Source organism: Lithobates pipiens, unplaced genomic scaffold (assembly GCF_037356315.1).
Source record: "Lithobates pipiens isolate NorthernLeopardFrog02 unplaced genomic scaffold, aLitPip1_a1.2 Scaffold_19, whole genome shotgun sequence".
Taxonomy (NCBI): Eukaryota; Metazoa; Chordata; class Amphibia; order Anura; family Ranidae; genus Lithobates; species Lithobates pipiens.
Genome location: NW_027507764.1, coordinates 461,653,525 through 461,675,273, shown reverse-complemented (window position 1 = coordinate 461,675,273; position 21,749 = coordinate 461,653,525). Strand labels below are relative to the sequence as shown.

The window sequence follows — 21,749 nt, the reverse complement described above, 5'->3', positions numbered from 1 at the left end:
GGAGTGCTGAGCCCGTCCGGAGGGAGGAGAAGAAGAGCCAGCTGCCCGTCCACAGCACCGAGCTCATATCAGTGCCAGCCCCGGGCACGAGCAGGGAGCACTGTCCTTAGGGGCCCCAGTACAGGGCCACACCACACATCCCACTGAGAGAGCGAGAGAGAGAGGGGGCGACACTCATTCATTGTTTACTCCCAGGATCTGCACTCCCCTCCAGGCCCAGACTGGCCATCTGGCAGCTCTAGTGTTGGCCAAAGGAGCTGCTGTGTCTGGAAGTGTCCCCTGTGCTCCCAATCTTCTACCTTTATTCTAACATTTGCTGGGACCTCCATAGAGGACCAGTGCCTCTCTATCACACCCCACCACTCCATCAGCCTGGGCAAGGTTGGCATCCTATAACCCCCCCAGGACCAGCCACCCCTCTGCCCCCTCCACTCCTCCCCCATAGGATTGCATGGCATGACTCTCTATGATAAACTGTTGATGAGGGATTTTCGCTAGAGATGTTCTCCTTTTGGACTGCAATTTTTATTTCTAGTCTGGCTAGTCTCTGAGTTACCCCTTCTTTGACCCCCCTCCCCCCCCTTTTAGTCTTCTTTTTTTTTTTTTTTTTTTGAAGCACGCAGGTGTGGGTGTCTGTATATATACATAGGTGTTCTTGCTTTTGTGTTTCTTGGTGAGTTGCCCCCCTGAGGCATTGTTCAATGGAAGTATGTTACCAGCTGCCGGTGCTGCCCCTGGACAGGCCGGTGCCCAAGCATGTCCTAAGCCGCAGAGGTGCCATCAGCTTCAGTTCCAGCTCCGCGTTGTTTGGATGCCCCAACCCAAGACAGCTTTCGCAGGTAAGCACCATCGATTGGGGCTTTTGGATGAAATATGTGCTGGCACAGAGAAGTTATGTCTTAAAGAAGTTGTACAGGCTAATGTTATCCTAAAGGAGTTTGTAAACCTTTGTGGTTTAAAAAATAAATAAATCCTACTTTCCTCTACTGTGCAGTTTGTTTTGCACAAAGTGGCCCCAATCGTCCTCTTGTGGGACCACCAGTGGCACTGGTAGCGCCTCTCCCACATCAGGTGTCCACATTGGAGAAGCGCTCTTCTTGGAGGACACCCATAAGGGCGTGCTCCCCAGTCCTGCTTCTGTGTGTATTCACACAGAAAAAGGGACTTGGCCCTGCCCCCTGCGTCATTGGATTTAATTGACAGCGGCGGGAGCCAATGGCTGGGCTGCTATCAATCTATCCAATCAAGAGCAGAGACAGCAGGCAGAGAGTAAGAGCTCGTCTCCGCCGAGGGAATGAACGGGCTTAGGGGAGTAAAATTGGGAGGCTGGACAGTGGCAGTTTTTTCAGCTTCATGCATAGGTTGCTTCAAGATCGGGGGGGGGGGGGGGGGGGACAAGGGTTTACAACACCTTCTTCTTCTTTTTTTTTTTTTTTTTTTAAGGCTGGGTTCACTATGTGGGGGAGTGGCTTGCAGCAGGCGTCCGGTCTGCCCCTGTTCACCGCTTCAGGGGCGAATTGGGACTGACTTTTTGCCTCAATTTGGACCTGAAACACAGCCAAAGACGAGAAAAAAAAAAAGGGCCAGTTTATTATCCTTCAGACTTTAGAGGGGCCAGATTGTGGCCAGTGAGAGTAGGAAATGTCTCCTTCTGTACTGACAACCCATCATTGATATCTGTGGAAGGAATAGTGCCCTGCCATTGGCATCAGTGGGAGGCATGGCGGTGCCCCACCATTGGTATTAAAGAAATGGATGGCCTCACATGATGTGACTTAAAAAATAAATGCAAAATGTACCGTCAATCAGATTTAGATAGGATAGAGATTTGGGAGTCTGGTCCCCAACCGAGACCCACCAAAGGAAAAGAGCACTTGGACTATCTCTGTACAAATATAATAATTTTTTTTTATTTTTTTTTGTATATGAACGAATATATAGACAAGCATAAGATTTAGGTCATTTATTAATACACAGGAGAGAGACATTTTTAAAATCGGACAGGTGAAAATAGTCAAAATACTACATCATCTGTCATTTAAAAAAAAAACATTTTTTCTTGTTTGTATTACCTAAATTTTATGCTTGTCTACCAAGGTTGTCCCAAGATAGTCCAAGTGCTTTTTTCCTTTGGTGGGTCTTGGTTGGGGACCAGACTTCCAAATCCTCTATCCTGCCCTGCCATTGGTGTCAGTGGGAGGATAGATGCCCCGCCATTGGTGCCAGTAGGAGGAATGGTCTCCCAAGGGCCAGATAAAGGCAAGCAGAGCGTCCCATCTGGCCCCCAGGCTGCAGTTTGGACACCACAGCTCTAAAGGAAAGATGTGTATGCTTAATCTAAGGGCACTTTGGTCCAGTCATGTGATTGGATCCCAGCGACTGACATTGGGAGAGGAGGGAAAGGGTCCCTTACCACCCCCTCATATAACATGCACAACTTTTTTCATATACCTTCTTTTACTTTATGCGGTAGTATATATATATATCGCCTAACAATTTTAGTGCCTATAGAATTTATTAGTCTCCTAGGCTAAATTCCCTGTTATAGTACTGTGCATCACTACTTTTTTATCTTTTTAAAGCTGACAACGGATGCCCCATAGTAAGTCTATGGGTGCCATCACTGAGAGCTCTTGTCGCTGCTCTCTCCTCTGAAGTTGGTTGCTGTTGATATCATGTGACTGGATCCTTAGGTGCATGTTACCCTAAATATTTATTTTTTATGTGTGTATTTTATAAATCCAACGTCCCTATCAGTTTCATCTGAAGTATCTGGATGATCCTGCTAGTTGCCTTTCTTCCTTGTTCTAAACTGACCACACAAAGCACAAAAGTGGATCTATTCTTGTCTGTTTTGTTCTCCTTTTGGTTGGCCATTCAGAGGTACAGGACACTGTGCAGACACACAGCATATCTGTATTGGGTAATTTGTTCAGCTACCACACCCCCAAGCCAATCACAACCTGCCTCTGGCACACACCGTCTCCCAATCACAGCCTACCTCTTGAATGCAGCCCCTGCACAAACACAGCCTGCATCTTGCCTCGGGCTGAGTAGACTACGTCTGCACAGTGTCCTGTAACTCTGCCCCTCACTATCTGGAAGTGCTGTTCACCTGACAGAACATTTTACCCTGGCAAGAAAGGTCATTTCTGAAACTAAGCAAAAGCAGTTATGGTGCCTGCATGTTTATAACAGTATTAAAAAATGTCTATAACATTGCATGTTTACAACTACTACTAAAAAGGAACTTCAAGCGTTATTAGGACTGGTTCACACCAGAATGCAGTATGGAAAAGGTGCATTCTGAATATATATGCACATGAATATGTTGCCCTTGCAATCTGCATGCAGGTGCCTATATATTGTTAGCAGCACCCCAAATGCAGAGCGTTTTGTGGGCACCAAATTACATGGCACCGCATGCTGTTTGGTGCAGAGTGCATTTTTAAAAAGTGTTAGCTGGAGTTTGAATTCAGTTTGTTACTGTATCTAAATCTGCTAATACATTTAACACGCCCCTCCCCAAGATTGTCAATGGTGCTGTCCAAAGGTGTCTCTGCTGTGCCTCCATCCAGAGTGTAGATGCTCCTAATGCAGGTATTAATGGCCAGATCACCAGGGGAAAAAAACTAAAATAAGAAAACAAACTCAGCCACCATATCTAATGATTGGTCAGCTGCAATAGTTTTATTTGGTAGTAATATTATTAATCATAATTTATCAGTTTGCGCAGCAATGTGGGGGGGGGGGGGGGGAGACAGCACAGTTGCAGTACAGCTCAAGACAGGAGGGCCCCGCTCATGGAGCTTACATTCTAAAGGGAGGGGGGAGGTGGTACAAAAGGTAAGAGCTGCAGGGGATGATTTGATTGGGGGGTGGCTCAGGGGTAGTTGTTAGCTGGGTGTGGGATAGGCTTCACTGACTGAATTAATTTTCCGGAATCTCCTAAAAGTGGACAGGATAGGAGCTGATCGGACATACTGGAGTAATGAGAGCCTCACTTGTGGTTTGAACACCGTTTTCATATGCAGGTGCTGCTCGCATATGCGTTCTCTTCTGCATGCGAGCTTGGCGTGCAGAAACATTTTATTTTTTTAAACTTTTCACTTTTCTTAAAAAAAAAAAATATATAAATAAATAAAAAAGCAGGTCCTCTTAGATATGAGCTCTGGGGTCAAAAACACCTCAAATCTCATATTTGCACTAAAATGCAATTGCCAGGGTTATGGCAGCTAGCTGGTACCATAACAAAGATATCCCTCTTCAAAGTTGGGGCGTATATCGGCGTGCGTCGGTCCGGAAGCGGTTAAGGAGGGAGTATTCAAGGCGGGAAATAACCAAGGAGTGAATAAGTTGCTTTGTGGTGTTGTTAGTCAGGAAGGGGTGAATTCTGGAGCTGTTAAGGAGGCAAGATTTAGCCAGTAATTGGATGTGGGGGCTGAAGGAAAGGTCAGAGTCAAGGATTACACCCAGCACCCTGGCATGTGTGGAGGGACCAATGCAATATACTACGTTTTTGGGTCTAATAACACTTTCGCTCTGCTTGGCAAAAATTCAGTTCTTTGCTCATAGAATTACCAAATATCAGAATATAAATAAAAATACTTTACTAGTCCATGGCGTTCAGTGTTGTGTTCCTGGCAGCCATTACTTTCCCTGCCTGCTCTTCTCCTGTGCCACCATCTTTCACTAAGATCCAGCATCTGTGAAGACCCCAGTTTCGTGCACATGTCTGGGATCTGCTGCGCATTTGCAGAAAGTCGCAGGTTTCTGACCGGTTCTGTAGATTGAATAAAGTCTTTAGTATCACCACAGAGTGGTACTGTGGATATTGCCAAAGTATTCTGTGCCACATCCTATAATTTTAGACAGGTTTTTTATTTTTTTTTTAGACTGGAAGGCTTGGACTTTTTAGGCATGACCACATGGGGTATTTTTTATAACAAATTATTGCTTATTAAACATAGAAAATGCATTTAAAACACTGTCAACGGGGAAAGTCGCTACAGGATATTACTACCATCTCCATCTGTTACTTAGCTTACCTCCTAGAATCCAACAAATTGACTGTGGAATGAGTGATTTTTTTTTTTTTTTTTTTTCTTTCTTTCTTTTCTTCACCTCCAAGCCACTTAGGCTATTTCCTATGGCTATGTACAGGATATACTGTTAAATCTTGTTATATTGACTTTCTCTATTGTTGACAGTGTTTTTAAATGTATTTTCCATGTTTTAAAGGGGTTGTAAAGGTTTGTTTTTTATTTTCTAAATAGGTTCCTTTAAGCTAGTGCATTGTTGGTTCACTTATCTTTTTCCTTTGATTTCCCTTCTAAATGTTTTTTTTTTTTCTTTTGTTTTATTTGTCTGAATTTCTCACTTCCTGTTCCTCCTCAGTAAGCTGTTCTGGCTGACTAAACACCGCTCAGATGATGGTGTGAAGTTTACTGAGGAGAAACAGGAAGTGAGAAATTCAGACAAAGAGAAAAAACATTTAGAAGGGAAATCGAAGGAAAAGGTAAGTGAACCAACAATGCACTAGCTTAACCACTTCCCGACCGCCGCACGACGATGTACGTCGACAGAATGGCAGGGGCAGGCATAAGGGCGTACATGTACGTCCCTGCCTTCCCGCGGGTCGGGGGCCCGATCGGGCCCCCGCCCGGTGCCTGCGGCGGTCGGTATTCGTTCGGGAGCGATCCCGGACGAGGGGGCGGCCATTCATTCATGGCCACCCCCTCGCGATCGCTCCCGACGAATAGAAATCCTTCGTGACATCACTTCCTCTCCTGTAATGTAAACACAGGAGAGGAAGTGATGTATTCTCTCCTCCGTGTCGGTATTTTTCGTTCCGACACCGAGGAGAGAGGATCGGTGAGTTGCACCAACGCATCACTACACAGTAGAACATGCCAGGCACACTCACACCCCCCCCCGATCACCCTCCCAATTACCCCTGCCCCCCAGTCACAGTGACACCAATGTCATTTTTTTTTTTTTTTTTTTTTTTTGCATTGGTGTCATTTGTGACTGTAATAACTGTTAGGGCAGTTAGGGTTAGCCCCCTTTAGTTCTAATGTACCCCCCTAACCCCCCCAATAAAGGTTTAACCCCGTGATCACCCCCGTCGCCAGTGTCACTAAGGCTGGGTTCACATTGCAGCGGTTTATGAGAACGAATGTGATTCGCACCGCACTGCAGTGCAAATCACATCCGATCTCTGTGCGATTCGAGTTCAGCCATACAGATAGTATGGTAATTTACAATAAGAAAAAATAAGATTGCGCTATGGACAAATTTACCTGTTCACTAGACAAGTTTGAAATAACCAAAAAAACTACAATAAAGTGAACTATGAGGGGTTAAAGCTGCCTGTGCTTGAAACCTATCCCTCTAAATGGGAATAGGCTGGAAATCTGAAAAGTAAGTTGAGCTTTGGCGCTAAAACCTTATTAGTGTACTATAAATATGAATGCTAATACTCTGCAAGGTTAAACGAAACCTAATGTAGAAATTTCCCAAACTACATTATATGCGTAATATTAAACAAATTGCGTGAGATGAAAAAATGTGAATGAAATGTGTGTCTGTTATCTTACAACATAAACATGCACAAGTGTAGTGAAAAATACAGTTAATCTATCACAACTAAAAATATATATATATATATATATATATAACAACTAAAAATATGGGTGCTTTAGTGAAAAGTGCTTTTTCTCACATATGTGAGCCAATGATTATGCTCCAAAAGTGACAATCAGAAAAGCATTGTGAAAATACCAAGTAAAAACACCAAAAAAATCATATAATGTCCAACTATTATTATAGTTGGACATTATAAAATATTTTTAATTGGACATTATATGATTTTTTTGGTGTTTTTACTTGGTATTTTCACAATGCTTTTCTGATTGTCACTTTTGGAGCATAATCATTGGCTCACATATGTGAGCAAAAGCACTTTTCACTAAAGCACCCATATTTTTAGTTGTTATATATATATATATATATATATATATATATATATATATATATATATATATATATATATATATATATATATATATATATATATATTTTTTAGTTGTGATAGATTAACTGTATTTTTCACTACACTTGTGCATGTTTATGTTGTAAGATAACAGACACACATTTCATTCACATTTTTTCATCTCACGCAATTTGTTTAATATTACGCATATAATGTAGTTTGGGAAATTTCTACATTAGGTTTCGTTTAACCTTGCAGAGTATTAGCATTCATATTTATAGTACACTAATAAGGTTTTAGCGCCAAAGCTCAACTTACTTTTCAGTATGGTAATTTAACTGGTAATTGCGCGGTCATGCAATGTTGTACCCAAACAAAATTTGCGTCCTTTTCTTCCCACAAATAGAGCTTTCTTTTGATGGTATTTGATTGCCTCTGCGATTTTTTATTTTTTGCGATATAAACGTAAAAAGACCGCAAATTTTGAAAAAAAATTATATTTTCTACTTTTTGTTATTAGAAAAATCCAATAAACTCAATTTTAGTCATACATTTAGGCCAAAATGTATTCAGCCACATGTCTTTGGTAAAAAAAAAAAGTCAATAATTGTATATTTATTGGTTTGCGCAAAAGTTGTCACATCTACAAACTAAGGTACGTTTTCTGGAATTTACGCAGCTTTTAGTTTACGACTGCCTATCTCATTTCTTGAGGTGCTAAAATGGCAGGGCAGTACAAACCCCCCCAAATGACCCCATTTTGGAAAGTAGACCCCCTAAGGAAATTGATAAGTGGCATGTTGAGCCCATTGAATATTTTATTTTTTTGGCTCAAGCGATTGAATAATGACAAAAAAGTTTTTTTTTTTTTTTTTTTTTTTTTTACACAAAGTTGTCACTAAATGATATATTGCTCACACATGCTATGGGCATATGTGAAATGACACCCCAAAATAAATTCTGCTGCTTCTCCTGAGTACGGGGATACCACATGTGGGACTTTTTGGGAGCCTAGCCGCGTACGGGGCCTCGAAAACCAAGCACCGCCTTCAGGCTTTCTAAGGGCGTAAATTTTTGATTTCACTTCTCACTACCTATTAGTTTTGAAGGCCATAAAATGCCAAGATGGCACAAACCCCCCCCAAATGACCCCATTTTGGAAAGTAGACACCCCTAATTTTAGGGGTACACTAGTGAGACTAGGTAAATGGCGGGTGCCCTGAAACTATAAAAAAAAATAACTAACCAACCAGCGTCACCTGTAACAGTTATATGGTGATCACTGGTGAAAGGGTTAACTAGGGGGCAATCAGGGGGCTTTATGCGGTAGTATATGGGGGTCCCTGGCGCTATAAAAAGCTGCGGCGAACCTAAATACCTACCTGCCTAACTAGCGTCAACTGTGACACTAATACAGCGATCAGAAAAATGATCGCTTATTAGGCTGGGTTCACACTGGAGCGATGCGGGAACGCCACAAATCCGCGGCGGATTCCCGCATCGCATGCCTCCCGGCGGCAGTTCACACTGCCCTATGCGAACTGCTGGGAGTGTCAGTGAAATGTTAATGACACCCCCAGATCAGTTCGCATATCGCAGTGCGATCTGCAAACTCGGATCGCATGGTGTGAACACCCATGCGATCCGATTCTGCTGCGGACCAAAAAAAGGGTCCCGTGCAAATGTGCGGCGCGAATTCAGCCATACTATCTGTATGGCTGAACTCGAATCGCACAGAGATCGGATGTGATTTGCACTGCAGTGCGGTGCAAATCACATTCGTTCTCATAAACCGCTGCAATGTGAACCCAGCCTTAGTGACACTGGCGACGGGGGGTGATCACGGGGTTAAACCTTTATTGGGGGGTTAGGGGGGTACATTAGAACTAAAGGGGGCTAACCCTAACTGCCCTAACAGTTATTACAGTCACAAATGACACCAATGCAAAAAAAAAAAAATGACATTGGTGTCACTGTGACTGGGGGGCAGGGGTAATTGGGGGGGGGGGGGGGGGGGGTGTGAGTGTGCCTGGCATGTTCTACTGTGAAGTGTCGTGTTGGTGCAACTCACCGATCCTCTCTCCTCGGTGTCGGAACGAAAAATACCGACACGGAGGAGAGATTACATCACTTCCTCTCCTGTGTTTACATTACAGGAGAGGAAGTGATGTCACGAAGGATTTCTATTCGTCGGGAGCGATCGCGAGGGGGTGGCCATGAATGAATGGCCGCCCCCTCATCCTGGATCGCTCGCGAACGAATACCGACCGCCGCAGGCACCGGGCGGGGGCCCGATCGGACCCGCGGGAAGGCAGGGACAAACGGGTACGCCCATATGCCTGCCCGTGCCATTCTGTCGACGTACATCGTCGTGCGGCGGTCGGGAAGTGGTTAAAAATAAAAATTGAATAAAATCGCATTGTACATAAGTATTTACAGCCTTTGCACAATACTTTTGTTGAAGCACCTTTGTCGCCAATTACAGCCTCAATTCTTTTTGAGTATGATGCTACGAGCTTGGCACACCTATTTTTGATTAGTTTCTCCCATTCTTTGCAGGACCTCTCGAGCTCCATCAGGTTGGCTAGTGAGCATCTGTGCGTAGCCATTTTCAGATCTCTCCAGAGATGTTCTGGCTGGGCCACTCAAAAACATTCAGAGTTGTCCCGTAGCCACTCCTTTTTTTTATTTTTTTATTTTGGCTTTGTGCTTAGGGTCGTTGTCCTGTTTTCGAGCTGAACCTTCGCCCCATTCTGAGGTCAAGAGCGCTCTGGAGCAGGTTTTCATCATGGATGTCTCTGTACATTGCTGTATTCATGTTTTACTTGATCCTTTCTAGTCTCTCAGTTGCTGATGCTGCCACCATCATGGTTCACCGTAGGGATGGTATTGGCCAGATGAGGGGTTCCTGGTTTCCTCCAGACATGGCGCTTGCCATTCGGCCCAAAGTTTAATCAGACCAGAGAATTTTGTTTCTCGTGGATTGAGTCCTTCAAGGTGCCCTTTGGCAAACTTGAAGCCCGAGTGCTTTTGCACTGGAGCGGTGATCTGGAAGGATGCTAAAAAAAAAAAGTCCTGCAAGCAGCATCTTTGAGGCCCTTTAGGAGTGGCGCCCCTGCCCATTGCCTGCGGTGCTTTTAACCCTTTTGCGGCTGCTAGCAGGGGTAAAAAGCGCTGCTAAAAATAGTGGCGCTTTCCCGCCGACGCCTCAGTGTGAAAGTTCCCTTACAGATGATGGAGGCCACTGTGTGCTCCTTGGGACCTTCAATGCTGCAGAAATTTTTTTTTTTGTAACCTTCCCCATATCTGTGTCTCAATTAGGGCTGAAACAACTAATCGATTAATCGATTACCATTTTCAGAATCGATTAATCGGCCAGTAACCTAATGAGGTTAAAAATAACTAAAATTAGCCCTTTATAGTACAAAAAGAGGAAATAATCGCTACTGTAAGTATTACTTTCACTGTTCTACAGTAAAAAATTAACCCCTTATAGTAGTAAATATCTGCCTTTTTCTACTATAAAGGGCTAATTTTTTTTTTTTAACCCCATTATGTTACTAAACGTCTTATGCCTTGTACACACGGTCAGACATTCCGACAACGAAATCCGTCTGATTTTTTTTTTCCGATGGATTTTGTCCTAAACTGGTGTTGCATACGCACAGTCGGACAAATTTGTCGGAAAATTTGATTGTTTGGAACATGATGACATTTGTTCGTTACAACGGGACTTTTCCATCGGAATTTTTGACCGTGTGTACAGGGCATTAGACCTGGTTCACATCTATGTGTTTATTGGTGCTTTTTGCAGAAATACACTACAGTTCATTTACATGGTTTCCTATGGGACACATTCACATGTGAAAGGGTCAGGGAATTTTAACGCGAAATGGTGCTTTATTGGTTCAATATACTTCAATGGAGAAGCTGCAGAAAAGCATGTAATGCGTTTTTGCACCAATTTGTGTTTTTTAATCTGCCCAAAAAAATGCAAATTGCAGTAAAATCACGTGCGCAAAAATCAAAACGTACAGCAAAATGCACTGCAGAAACAGATCAAAAGCAAACTGCATAGGTGTGTACCGAGCCTTATGCTGGTCACACAGATCCATTTTCAGACGAGAATATTCAGACGAAAAATCTTTGTACATTCGCTGAATGAAAGAATTTTGTTTGAAATTTTCACTTGTTTTTAACATTCTGTTTTTAAAATGAATGTAATTTATGAACGAAAACCACATCCACTGTCTGAAAATTCCTTTGACTAAGAAGTTTCCTATTTCCAAATTTTCCCGTCGCTGTGGTTGAAAACTTACATCAATTTGACCTACTTTTTTTTTTTTTTTTTTTTTTTTTTAAAGGTGATTAATCGAAACAATAATCGGCCAACTAATCGATTATGAAAATAATCGTTAGTTGCAGCCCTAGTCTCAATACAATCTTGTCTTGGAGGTCTACAGACAATTCCTTCAGACTCCATAGCTTGGTTTGTGCTCTGACTGTTAAAGTGGTTCTGCACCAAAAAAAAAAATCAGGGAATCGGGAAGTCAAGCATGGCGGCTTCACTGCCCGGTTCCCTACTGCGCATGCGCGAGTCGCGCTGCACGTCTCTTCAGATCCCCCGCTGTTTCCTGGGAACTGTGTGTTTCCCAGTAAGCAACTGGGGGGGGGGGGAGGTGTCTGCGGCGGTCTGCCCGGAAGTGGGTGCAGATACCTGGATTATCCAGGTAACTGCAGCCCCCTCCCCCCTGAAAGGTGCCGATTGTGGCACTGGAGGTGGGGAGGGATCAGATTAGCGGGAACTTCCCCGTTAGGGTGAAGAACCGCTTTAACTGTGGGACCTTTTTTTGGAGTTGTAGAAACATCTCAAGGATGATCAGTGGGAACCGGATGCACCCAAGCAAAATTTTGAGTGTCATGGCAAAGGTTGTGAATACTTGCCGTATGTATACGTGATTTATTTATTCCTCCTTTTTATAAAGAAGAAAAAAATTGCAAAGATTTTAAACCAACTTTTTTCACATTGTCATTATGGGGTATTTGTTTGTAGAATCTTGAGGAATATAATGAATTTAATCCATTTTGGGTTAAGGTTGTAACATAACAAAATGTGGGAAAAAAGAGATTCACCCCATTTTATTTATTTTCCCCTTCATTAATTGCATGTACTTTAGTGCTGACAATTTACAATGCTCTTTACTTGCTATATATTGTACATTCACATCAGTCCCTGCCCTCAAGGAGCTTACACTCTAAGGTCCCTAACTCGCACTCATACATTCATATACTAGGGCCAATTTAGAGAGGAGCCAATTAACCTACCAGCATGTCCTTGAAGTGTGGGAGAAAACCCACACAGACACAAGGAGAACATGCAAACTCCATGCAGGTAGCGGGGGGGGGGGGGACGATGTTTCCGGTGTGCGTTCCACGAAACCAGAAGTGACATCAGTAATGCTGGAATATGTCAATGCGTTTTGCCCTCCCACAGGGAGTCATCAAAGACCTCATTTAACAATTGCCCCACTTTTCCTATTCTGGAGACATCTGTAAAGCTGCAGCTTTTCCATCACTTTCCATGTTTGGAATTGTTGGGCTTTTCTGGTACATTTTGGCATCTCTTGTATACACAATGGTTTTAGTGGTATAGGGTGAACAGTACTAAAGAACCCTGCTGCCTATAATCAAAGTGAAAATGGCTCCCAAATTGGGTTCTGTGATTTCACCCCACAGCATTGTACCATAAACGTGTCAAATTCCAGACAGATCGTCCAACTTTTTTCGCTTACTAATAGGTTACTAAAGTAACAAATTCTCGTACAACAGAAAAAAAGTCAGAAGTGATGTCATGTGTTGTAGTGTATTTGTACTGTATTTTCTTACGACAACTGTACTTGCTAAAAGAAAATCATATGATCTGGTATCGTACGAGGAAAATTTTCGTGCTTGTCTGATCAAATAATATTGGATGAACTGTCACGATCGGCTCTCCAAAGCTCTGTACTAGCGTTCCAATTATCGCGCGATCACATCAAAAGCAGTGTGTTTCGTCTGCTTTTTTCGGATCCTGTGTACAGGCCATTAAGATGAGGGACTGGCTGGAGTTTGCTGCGGTAGCTCCCTGTAGATTTGGCAGGAGCAGGGACTTCTGAGTAGAAGACTTTTTGGAATGGGGATGGTAACAAAGGATAGTTCTTCTCCTTCTTCTAGTTCTCCTTCTTCTAGTTCTCCTTCTCCTTCTCCTTCTCCTCCTTCTCCTTCTCCTCCTTCTCCTTCTCCTTCTTCTCCTTCTCCTTCTCCTTCTCCTCCTTCTCCTTCTCCTTCTCCTCCTTCTCCTCCTTCTCCTTCTTCTCCTTCTTCTCCTTCTCCTCTTCCCAATTTAGCTGGGTTTGCCTGTGTGGAAGAGAATATTGCACCTGTGCTAAAAATGCAGATAAATGCATATTTTAGAATGAAGGTGTGGATCAGATGACACGTCCCCAGTCTTTGTAGACTTTGGGTAATGCAGAATTGGTAATTGTTTGTTAGGCTTGGTTCACACTGCTTTGGTTATAAGATTGCATGGGTGTGAACACCCATGCAATCCCATTCTGGTACGGATCAAAAAAGGGTCCTGAATGCGATACAAATTCAGCTATACAATCTGGAACTAGCTCATTCTTTTTAGGACAATCTTCCTCATCCGCTAATTTAAAGTTGTGGTTTGTATTTTCACTTACCTGCTTCAATCCAGACATGCTTAAGGATATTCAAAACTGGTCTGAAATCGTTTTTGACTGCTTGGGAGGTGATGACTGTTTAGATTTTTGCAGCTTATTGGAAAGTATCCATGCAAGTGTGTCCCACATTAATTATGCAATAAAGTAGTATTCACCACCTGTGATCCCCCAAGGTTTTACCCCCTTCATAATAGGTAATATTTTTTTTTTCCTTTTTAGTACTGCGCTGTTTAAGAGCCAGTTCACACCACATGTAGTCCAGTGCGTGTGTTGTTGTTTATTTATTTTTTCTGCATCACAAATACATAGAAAGTAGGTTATATGGTTTTCAGTGGCATAGTTCACACTAGTGCTTGCAGTTCTAGTGTGTTCCAGAAAAAAGTAGAACATGCTGCATTTTTCCTGAACTGTACTGGAACGCTGTAAAAAAAAAAAAAAAAAAAAACATCAAAAACTCACGGAACGCACTGGAACACCCATGTTCTTATTTAAAGTTAAGGGGGGAAAAAAAAGGGGGGGGGGAAATGCATTGGACTGCAGTGGAACCCATCAAACGTGCATGCAAAAAAGCATCTGGAGCGCATCTGGCCTGCGTTTTTTCTATGGTGTGAACTGGCCCGCAATTGTGCAGTCATGCAACTCTATACAAAAATATTTTATAGAAATTTTTTTTTTTCCTCAAAGTTTTTGTTTTGTTGGTATTTGATCACTACTAGGTTTTAATTTAATTGTATTATATAAATGAAAAAAGAGCAACAATTGTGTGAGAGAGAATCCAAAAAATAACACGTATTCATATATTTAGGCCAAAAATGTATTCTGGTACATGGTTTTTGGTAAGGGGGAGGGTAAAAAAACAAATGTATTTGGGTTGATTTACGTGACAGTTATAGCATCTACAAATGTGTGTGTGTGTGTGTGTGTGTAGAATTATTATTTGAATTTATTTTTATAGATGCCCTGAAATTTTTGCTAAGAATGGTTTTTGGCAAAAAGGCACACAATTTTTACCACAATTTTTCTGTGCTTGCATGGTGTCTCATAGGTCATGTGACTCAATTGCATCTGAAATTTAACACAGGTGTGCTATTAATGCATTGTTGGTGTGTTTGTGTGGTGTGCTTTATTTATTATTCCCCCCCCCCCCCCCCCCCACCTCGTCCTTGGAGATTTTTAGGTACTGTAGCTTGTCATTCCACAGGTGTGTGCAATTTTAAAGCTTGACATGCTAAGTCTAAATGGATACCAAACCTCTTTTACTAAAAAAAAATTTGCAAAACCAACTTTGCTTTCAGATGTATTTGGGGTTTTTTGACATTTAAAGTGCAGACTTTCACTTGTATGCAAGAAGTGTCAGAATTGGTGTGGGCAACAAGTGGTTAAAAGCCACATTTGACAAGCATGGAAGATCCTTCTGTCAGATTTCATGCTTTGTGACATTGAGCCTTTCCACTCAGTAAAAATCACTTTGGCTTCTTGGAACTTGACAGATTTTGACAAGGTATTGCTAGGAAGAAGTTGAGGGATGCCTTCTAAAATCTGTCCTCAGTACATTACATGTTATAAATGCTTCCTACCACTGCAGTAAAGACATGCATACCATCATTGTCTGGCTGCTGGCTTCACAAGCTTTAAAGTGAACTTATGCACATACTCGCCTGCTGTTTTTTTTTTAGTTTTGTCGCCTTGATTTAGGAAGGATACACATTACCTCTCTGTATAGAGAACAGACAGAAAACAGCTCCTTGCATTTCCTATTTAATCACAGATTCTCAATCTTTAAGCTGGCCATACACCTATAGATTATCTGCAGATTTTCTATGGTTAGATGGAAAGTGCAACAGATTTCTCCATGTTAGCTAGACTGTGTGATTGGAGGAATCTCCCACTTTATCTGCAGATTTTCTATGGTTAGATGGAAAAAGTGGGAGATTCCTCCAATCACACAGTCTAGCTAACATGGAGAAATCTGTTGCACTTTCCATCTAACCATAGAAAATCTGCAGATAATCTATAGGTCTATGGCCAGCTTTAGCCTGGTGGGGTCCCCCCCACCATCATTTTCATATTGCTATTGATTTTCTGTTGCAGAAGTTTTGGACACTGACTTTGGTGTGCGTGCATCAGAGGTGTCAGTGCTGCTTATTTCAAATTTCTTCATAACACTCTAATGGTAAATATTATCAGTAGTTTGCAAGTAAGTGCAGCTGGTCTTTAACGGCATAGACCCACATGTGCACACAACTGTGTTTTGCATGTGGAAGCTCCGACTAGATATATTGTAAGATACTGAAGGTGGATTTAAGGTCATATTGTTTAATGCCGCCTATTTTGTTTCAAGAAGTAATTCAAGCTGAAATATTCCCTAAACACCTTTGCATGATATATTGTTGTCACATCAGATGCATGTAGTATGGTGTGTAATTTTCATACAGTGAGACCAATGTATAATTTTTTTGTAAATGCATTTATTAAAGTACCCATTCAAATAGTTTAAAGGAATACCTGCAGTTCAATATGCTCTAAAACTGCAGCATGCTGATTATTTTTAAAGAGGACTGCAATACATCTTTGGGGAGACTGGGTCCTATTGACATAATAGTCCACTCTTAACCGACATGCTAGATTTCCTGTGTCTAGGGGAAGTACTGTTGCATTTTACTTTTGTCATCTGTAGTCTAGATTTTGAGACCACATCTATTTAATTTTTAGAATATTCATTGGGCTTCTAAAGTTGGCTAAAGGCTAGTTAGATTTTCGTTATGCTGACTTGCATTTACTTTAAGATGGCATTAGACTGCATCTGAGCACCTAAAACTCCATTTAAAATGTTATTTATTAATTAAAATAACAAACCTTATATACTCGCCTTCTCTATGCAATGGTATTGCAGAGTGGCCCCAATCCTCCTCTTCTTGGGTCCCCCACCAGTGATCGAGGTTTCTCCTCTTTGCGTGTCTCCATAGCAAGCTGTTTGCTATGGGGGCGCATGGTGCCTGATCGCTCCCCGAGCTGTCGATTTATAGACGCAGTGGGACTTGGTGCTGCCCCCTACTTCCTCCTCACTGCTTTTGATTAAGAGCAGCAGGAGCCAAGTGGCTATTTGAGTCCCTGTGCGAAGAGGAAGAGAGGAGAAATTCAGCTGTACACAATGCCGGTTCTATTCTCACCATCTCCCCCTTCACACAGGGAAGGAGGAGATCAGAGAAATCATCTTCTCTCTCTTTTATTTTTTTTATTTTTATTACTTTAAATAGATTTTTAATGTTCAAAGTAAACTCCCACATCCATCCACCCATCCACATCTCCATGCTTTATTTTGCTGAGAAAACCAACATAGCATTTCTGGCTGTGGCCATCTTGAGTAAAGGCAGGTGATTTATGTAGCATTTACTTCCTGGATTTTAGCTGAGAAGACCCCTCCTGTGGACTCCTGGGATGGAAACCAGGAAGTAACTGAAAAAACAAAGATTTTTTTTTTTATTTTTTTTTTTTTAATACATAATAGGAAAGTAATATCTATTTACTAATGTGCTAGCTGTATAAGGATTAAACATTATTCTATGCTGATTGAGTGTGAATGTAGCTTTAGCCTAGGTTCACACTGGTGCGGTGCGAGGGACCGCATGTCATTCAGACAGGAATCGCACCGCATTCCTTTTCAAATCACGTGCGGGTCTTTGCAGTGCGACTTGCACCTGTTTATTTTGTATGGCTCAAATTGCACTGCACCCACACAAAAAAGAATGAATGCACTTCTTTTTTTTTTTTAAACCATTTTTGGGGCGTTATTAACTTAACATTGACAGCCACAGCGGTTTTTATGAATGGAATGCGATTGTGATGCGGTGCAGAAAATGCATGGTAAATGCTACAAATCCTGCACTGCATCAATGCGAACCTAGGCTAAAAGTAAACCTGTGTTTTTGCTTATGCAAGAAATAGCTACTTTCATATTCCTGGTGTGTATATGTTGTACCAGGTACTTATGTTTGATTTCTTCTTTTGTGTGAAATACATGGTGACCATGCCATTCCCCCTGGTTTCCTATTTCAAACTGACCACTGTAGGCATGGAAGCGCATCCATCCAGTGTGGTCAGTTTAGTGACTTTGAGTACAGCCTGCCTATCTTCCTATGACCAAGACTTGTGCTGACACGCATCAGTGTATTGCCGTCTGCCACCTGCTGACATGCCTCCCCTTCTCCTAAACCTGGCTCCTAAAATGCAAAGCACAATTTGTCAACTATATATACATACATACATACAATTTTTTTTTTTTTGTGTATATATAGTTGACAAATTGTGCTTTGCATTTAGGAGCCAGGTTTTTTTTTTTTTTTTGGTATGGATTGTCAGCTCCTGGGGTAAGGCCACTCATTTTCACCCCCCTATCCCTAACTCACAATGGAGCACCCAGTCAATAACTCCAATGAAACGCTGTTACTCTTTCTGGTCAGCCCATATCACTCATGTAAGGCTGGAACTGCCAGATGGCACTAGTTGGTGGCAGGCGGCACTGATTGGTGGTGACACTGGCAGGTTTCACAAGGAGCACTCTGTTATTGAAATGTAACAGAGGAGTTCGCAACCTGGTGCCTAAGCTGCCACCAGCCCACCCACTTTACTACAAATTTAAAGGGGTGTTCCGGATGCATATATATATATATATATATATATATATATATATATATATATATATATATATATATATATATATATATATATATATATATATATATATATATATATATATATATATATATATATATATATATATAATTTTTTTTTTTTTTTTTTTTTGTCAGCAGCCACAAACACTGTAGCTGCTGACTTTTAAAGAGGAAGTAAACACTCCCACTCTGATTTCTTTTCATTTAGTCCATTATTATAAGTAATTGTCAAACTATAATCCAGCCCAAATTGCATATTACTTTCTGTTTAAAGAAACTTTAAAAAACTTGTTTCCAGGGGTTAGGCAGCGCCTTAAGTATTGTTTGAGTCCACAGTGGAGTGTATTTCCGCCCTTACATTGAGCACTTCCTGTACTGTTAACCAAGCCTCTTTCTCAATCCGTTTCTATGGTAACCCTGCTTCCCTGTTCATAGCTGTAGCTGACTTGTTTTATTTCATAGTATTTACTTGTGCTGATTATCTAGTGTTTGCCTATCATCAGCTTCAGCTGATAAGTCTGCAGTAATGCTGTCCCATGCCCTGCTTTACACTGCATGTGAGGTCACATGTATAGGAGGAAGCTCTAAGTGATTATGAAGTCTCCTGGGATATCAGTGGTGTGCTGTAGGAAGTCCTGATAACAGATAAGCACATCGAGTGTGCCGTAAATCGGGGTAGATCTGGACATGCTCAGTGACGTTCTAAAGAACAAAAAGGATTATAACAATACTAAGCAAGTAAGGAGGTATCTACAAGCAGTGTTCATTAGGGGTTTTTTATGCTGATTTACATGGGACAAAGTTGTGGGGGAGGGTTTACAACCACTTTAATAAGGACAGTTACCTGTCCAACGATCCTGCGATTTCGGCCGATCCGTCCATCGGATTGGCTGCCAGTGCCTCCATCCCAACGAAGGGAAACGGGCAGTGGAGCCTTGCAGCTTCACTGCCCGTTTCCTACAAGTCGCGTGGCGCTTTGTGAATGGGCCCCATTGTTTTCTGGGACACACACAGGTCCCAGAAGGCAGTGAGGCTGCTCACCGAAGAGGAGGAAGCGCCATGGAATAGAAAGAGGCAGATTGGGAAGACTACCTAGCAACAGCATTTCAGGTAAGTGAGAAAACACTTTTTTTTTTTTTTTTTTTTGTGGCCATCCACTTTAACATGCAATGGGATGGCAATGTACCCATTTTTATTTATTTTTTATTTTTTTGACAATGCAGATCGCCACACTACATGGTAGTTTGCCGCAACACGTACATTTGAGCTGTGTACATAATTTGTTGTGGTAGCGAGGAGAGAAAATGTAAACCCAGTCTTTAGAGGTTTTGCATTAATGGGTTTGGCAGCCCTGGGGCTGGCAAGTTTGTTTGTTTTTGTTTTTTCCCATAACCAGAAAACATCCTTACTTCTGTCATGTTTAAACACGCATAATACATTGGGCAGTAGTCCACACCGCAATGACTCCACCATTTGACAGTTTTCACTGCGATCTGCGAATGGATCTGGGGGTGTCATTAACTTTACATTGACACCCCCAGTGGGTCGCAGATGTCGGTCTAAACTGGTGTGCGATTTAGATGTGATGCAGAAACTGGCACTGAATTGCAGTTTTCCTGCATTGCATCACTGTGAACAGGGACTTATAACTTTTCCAGTGAAGTGGCTCCTTAAATAACAATTCGCTTATTCTTTTTGTTCCATTCCTGATGGGACAAAATACATGTAGTACTTCCTCCGATCTTTCCTAAGTACCGTGAAACGCTAGTTGGGATGTCGGACAGGGCGCTGCCCTACACCACAGCTAGCAAGGAAATGGCTGTTTTGCTGGTGAAGCGCCTCTCTCTGGCTCCCAGCACCTGCCGGAGGCAAGAGGAAGGCAGAGGGGCTGACATGCTTTTGAGAGGCGGGCACAAAAATGGTCGTCCTGGTGACTTGATGCACCTTCATTGTCCATTAAGCAAGCTGGAGCAGGAAGGTGCAGTGTTTAAAAAGAGAACCCCCCCCCCCCCCAAAAAAAAAACACTGCCTGTACATTTTCAGACATTAACTCTCCTCCTAAACTGATTTTCTACTGTGTGTATGTGGGGGGTTGGGTCCCGTCCCCCCCCATGTACCCAGAGATGAGCTTTAATAACTGATACTATTCCAATTCTTTATTTTTATTTAACAACAAGAATATATTAGTGTCTAGCAGATTAGCATGTTAAATTATAAGTGCATCATACATGACAAGTGTTCAGTGACATGTCAGTATTTTGTGTGTGGTGTGTTCCCCCCCCATATGCTTTAATATTAACGCTATTGTTTCTCAGTGCTGTTAAAATGGAAAGGGGGGGGGGGGGGTAGCTTTTGTAAGAAGGGAAATTGTGAAGTAAGTGCATCATTGTGGAGGAGGAGGATGGTGTTCTGTGATTTTTGTGTTGGGTTTTTTTTTTTTTTTTTTTTTTTTTTTTATTTCTTGCGTAAAAGCCTATTTTAATATCCCTTTTTATATTGTAAATGAAAACCAGCAAGTGTAAGCTAGCATAATGTTGGCAGAGCTAGAGGCAAACTGTGATAAACACTGCATCCCCCCACCCTCTTTCCACATGTGCTATTTTGTGTCTTTGTTCCTCCTGTATGACTGGGCTGATGCTGCTGATGTCATCGGTGCATGTTAGGAATTCCAAGGTTTCTGTTCAGCAGAATTTAGTCTGTGATGCAAAGTAGAGGAAAACGTATTTGTTGTGTACTGTTCCTTTCTGCCCCCTAAGAAACAGTCGGAATGAAGTCCTCTAGAACCCACATAGAAGCTAAAGTGTGCCCACCCTACAGGACAATACCCCATCTACATATGGTGTGTTTTATTTTTTTTTTTTTTTTTTTAGATATTTAAATTTTTTCCTTAGAAATAAGGATCACGCTTGTCAGCGTAGCATCAGATTTTGCATTATTCCCTCCCCCCCCCCCCCCCCCACAAAAAACTGTTATTTTCAGGAAGTCGGCCCTGATTCAAAACATCATCCCCTTATGATAGGTTACAGCCTTATAAATGCAAAGCATTTTAAAGCGGGAGTCTGCCGGGAGTTCCGCCGTTTTTTTTTATTTTTTTAAAGCCAGCAGCTACAAATACTGCAGCTGCTGACTTTTAAAATAAGGACAATTACCCGCCCAGCGCGCCCACGATGTCGGCACCCGAAGCCGATCTCTCGATCGTCTCTCGGGTGCTGCTGCCGCCATCTTGGGTATGGGAATCAGGAAGTGAAGCCTTACGGCTTCATTTCCCAGTTCCCTACTGCGCATGCGCGAGTCGCGCTGCGCAATAAGGATGGTCCCGCTGCCACTGGGATCCGTGTGTTTCCCAGCAGGCAGTAATCT

The 21,749-nt window shown here is 42.1% G+C and overlaps 1 protein-coding gene across 2 annotated transcripts in view; it reads left to right on the top strand.

The window, feature by feature from the left end:
* Positions 1–583: 583 nt before the first annotated feature.
* PDE7A (phosphodiesterase 7A) overlaps positions 584–21,749 on the top strand; it is a 183,134-nt gene continuing 161,968 nt past the window's right edge. The window contains exon 1 of one of the 2 annotated variants that reach the window (XM_077492795.1): positions 584–839. In XM_077492795.1, the coding sequence (XP_077348921.1) occupies positions 702–839 (138 nt within the window). In that variant the 5' untranslated portion in view covers positions 584–701. The remainder of the gene's footprint in view (positions 840–21,749) is intronic. The other variant, XM_077492796.1, reaches the window with a different exon arrangement.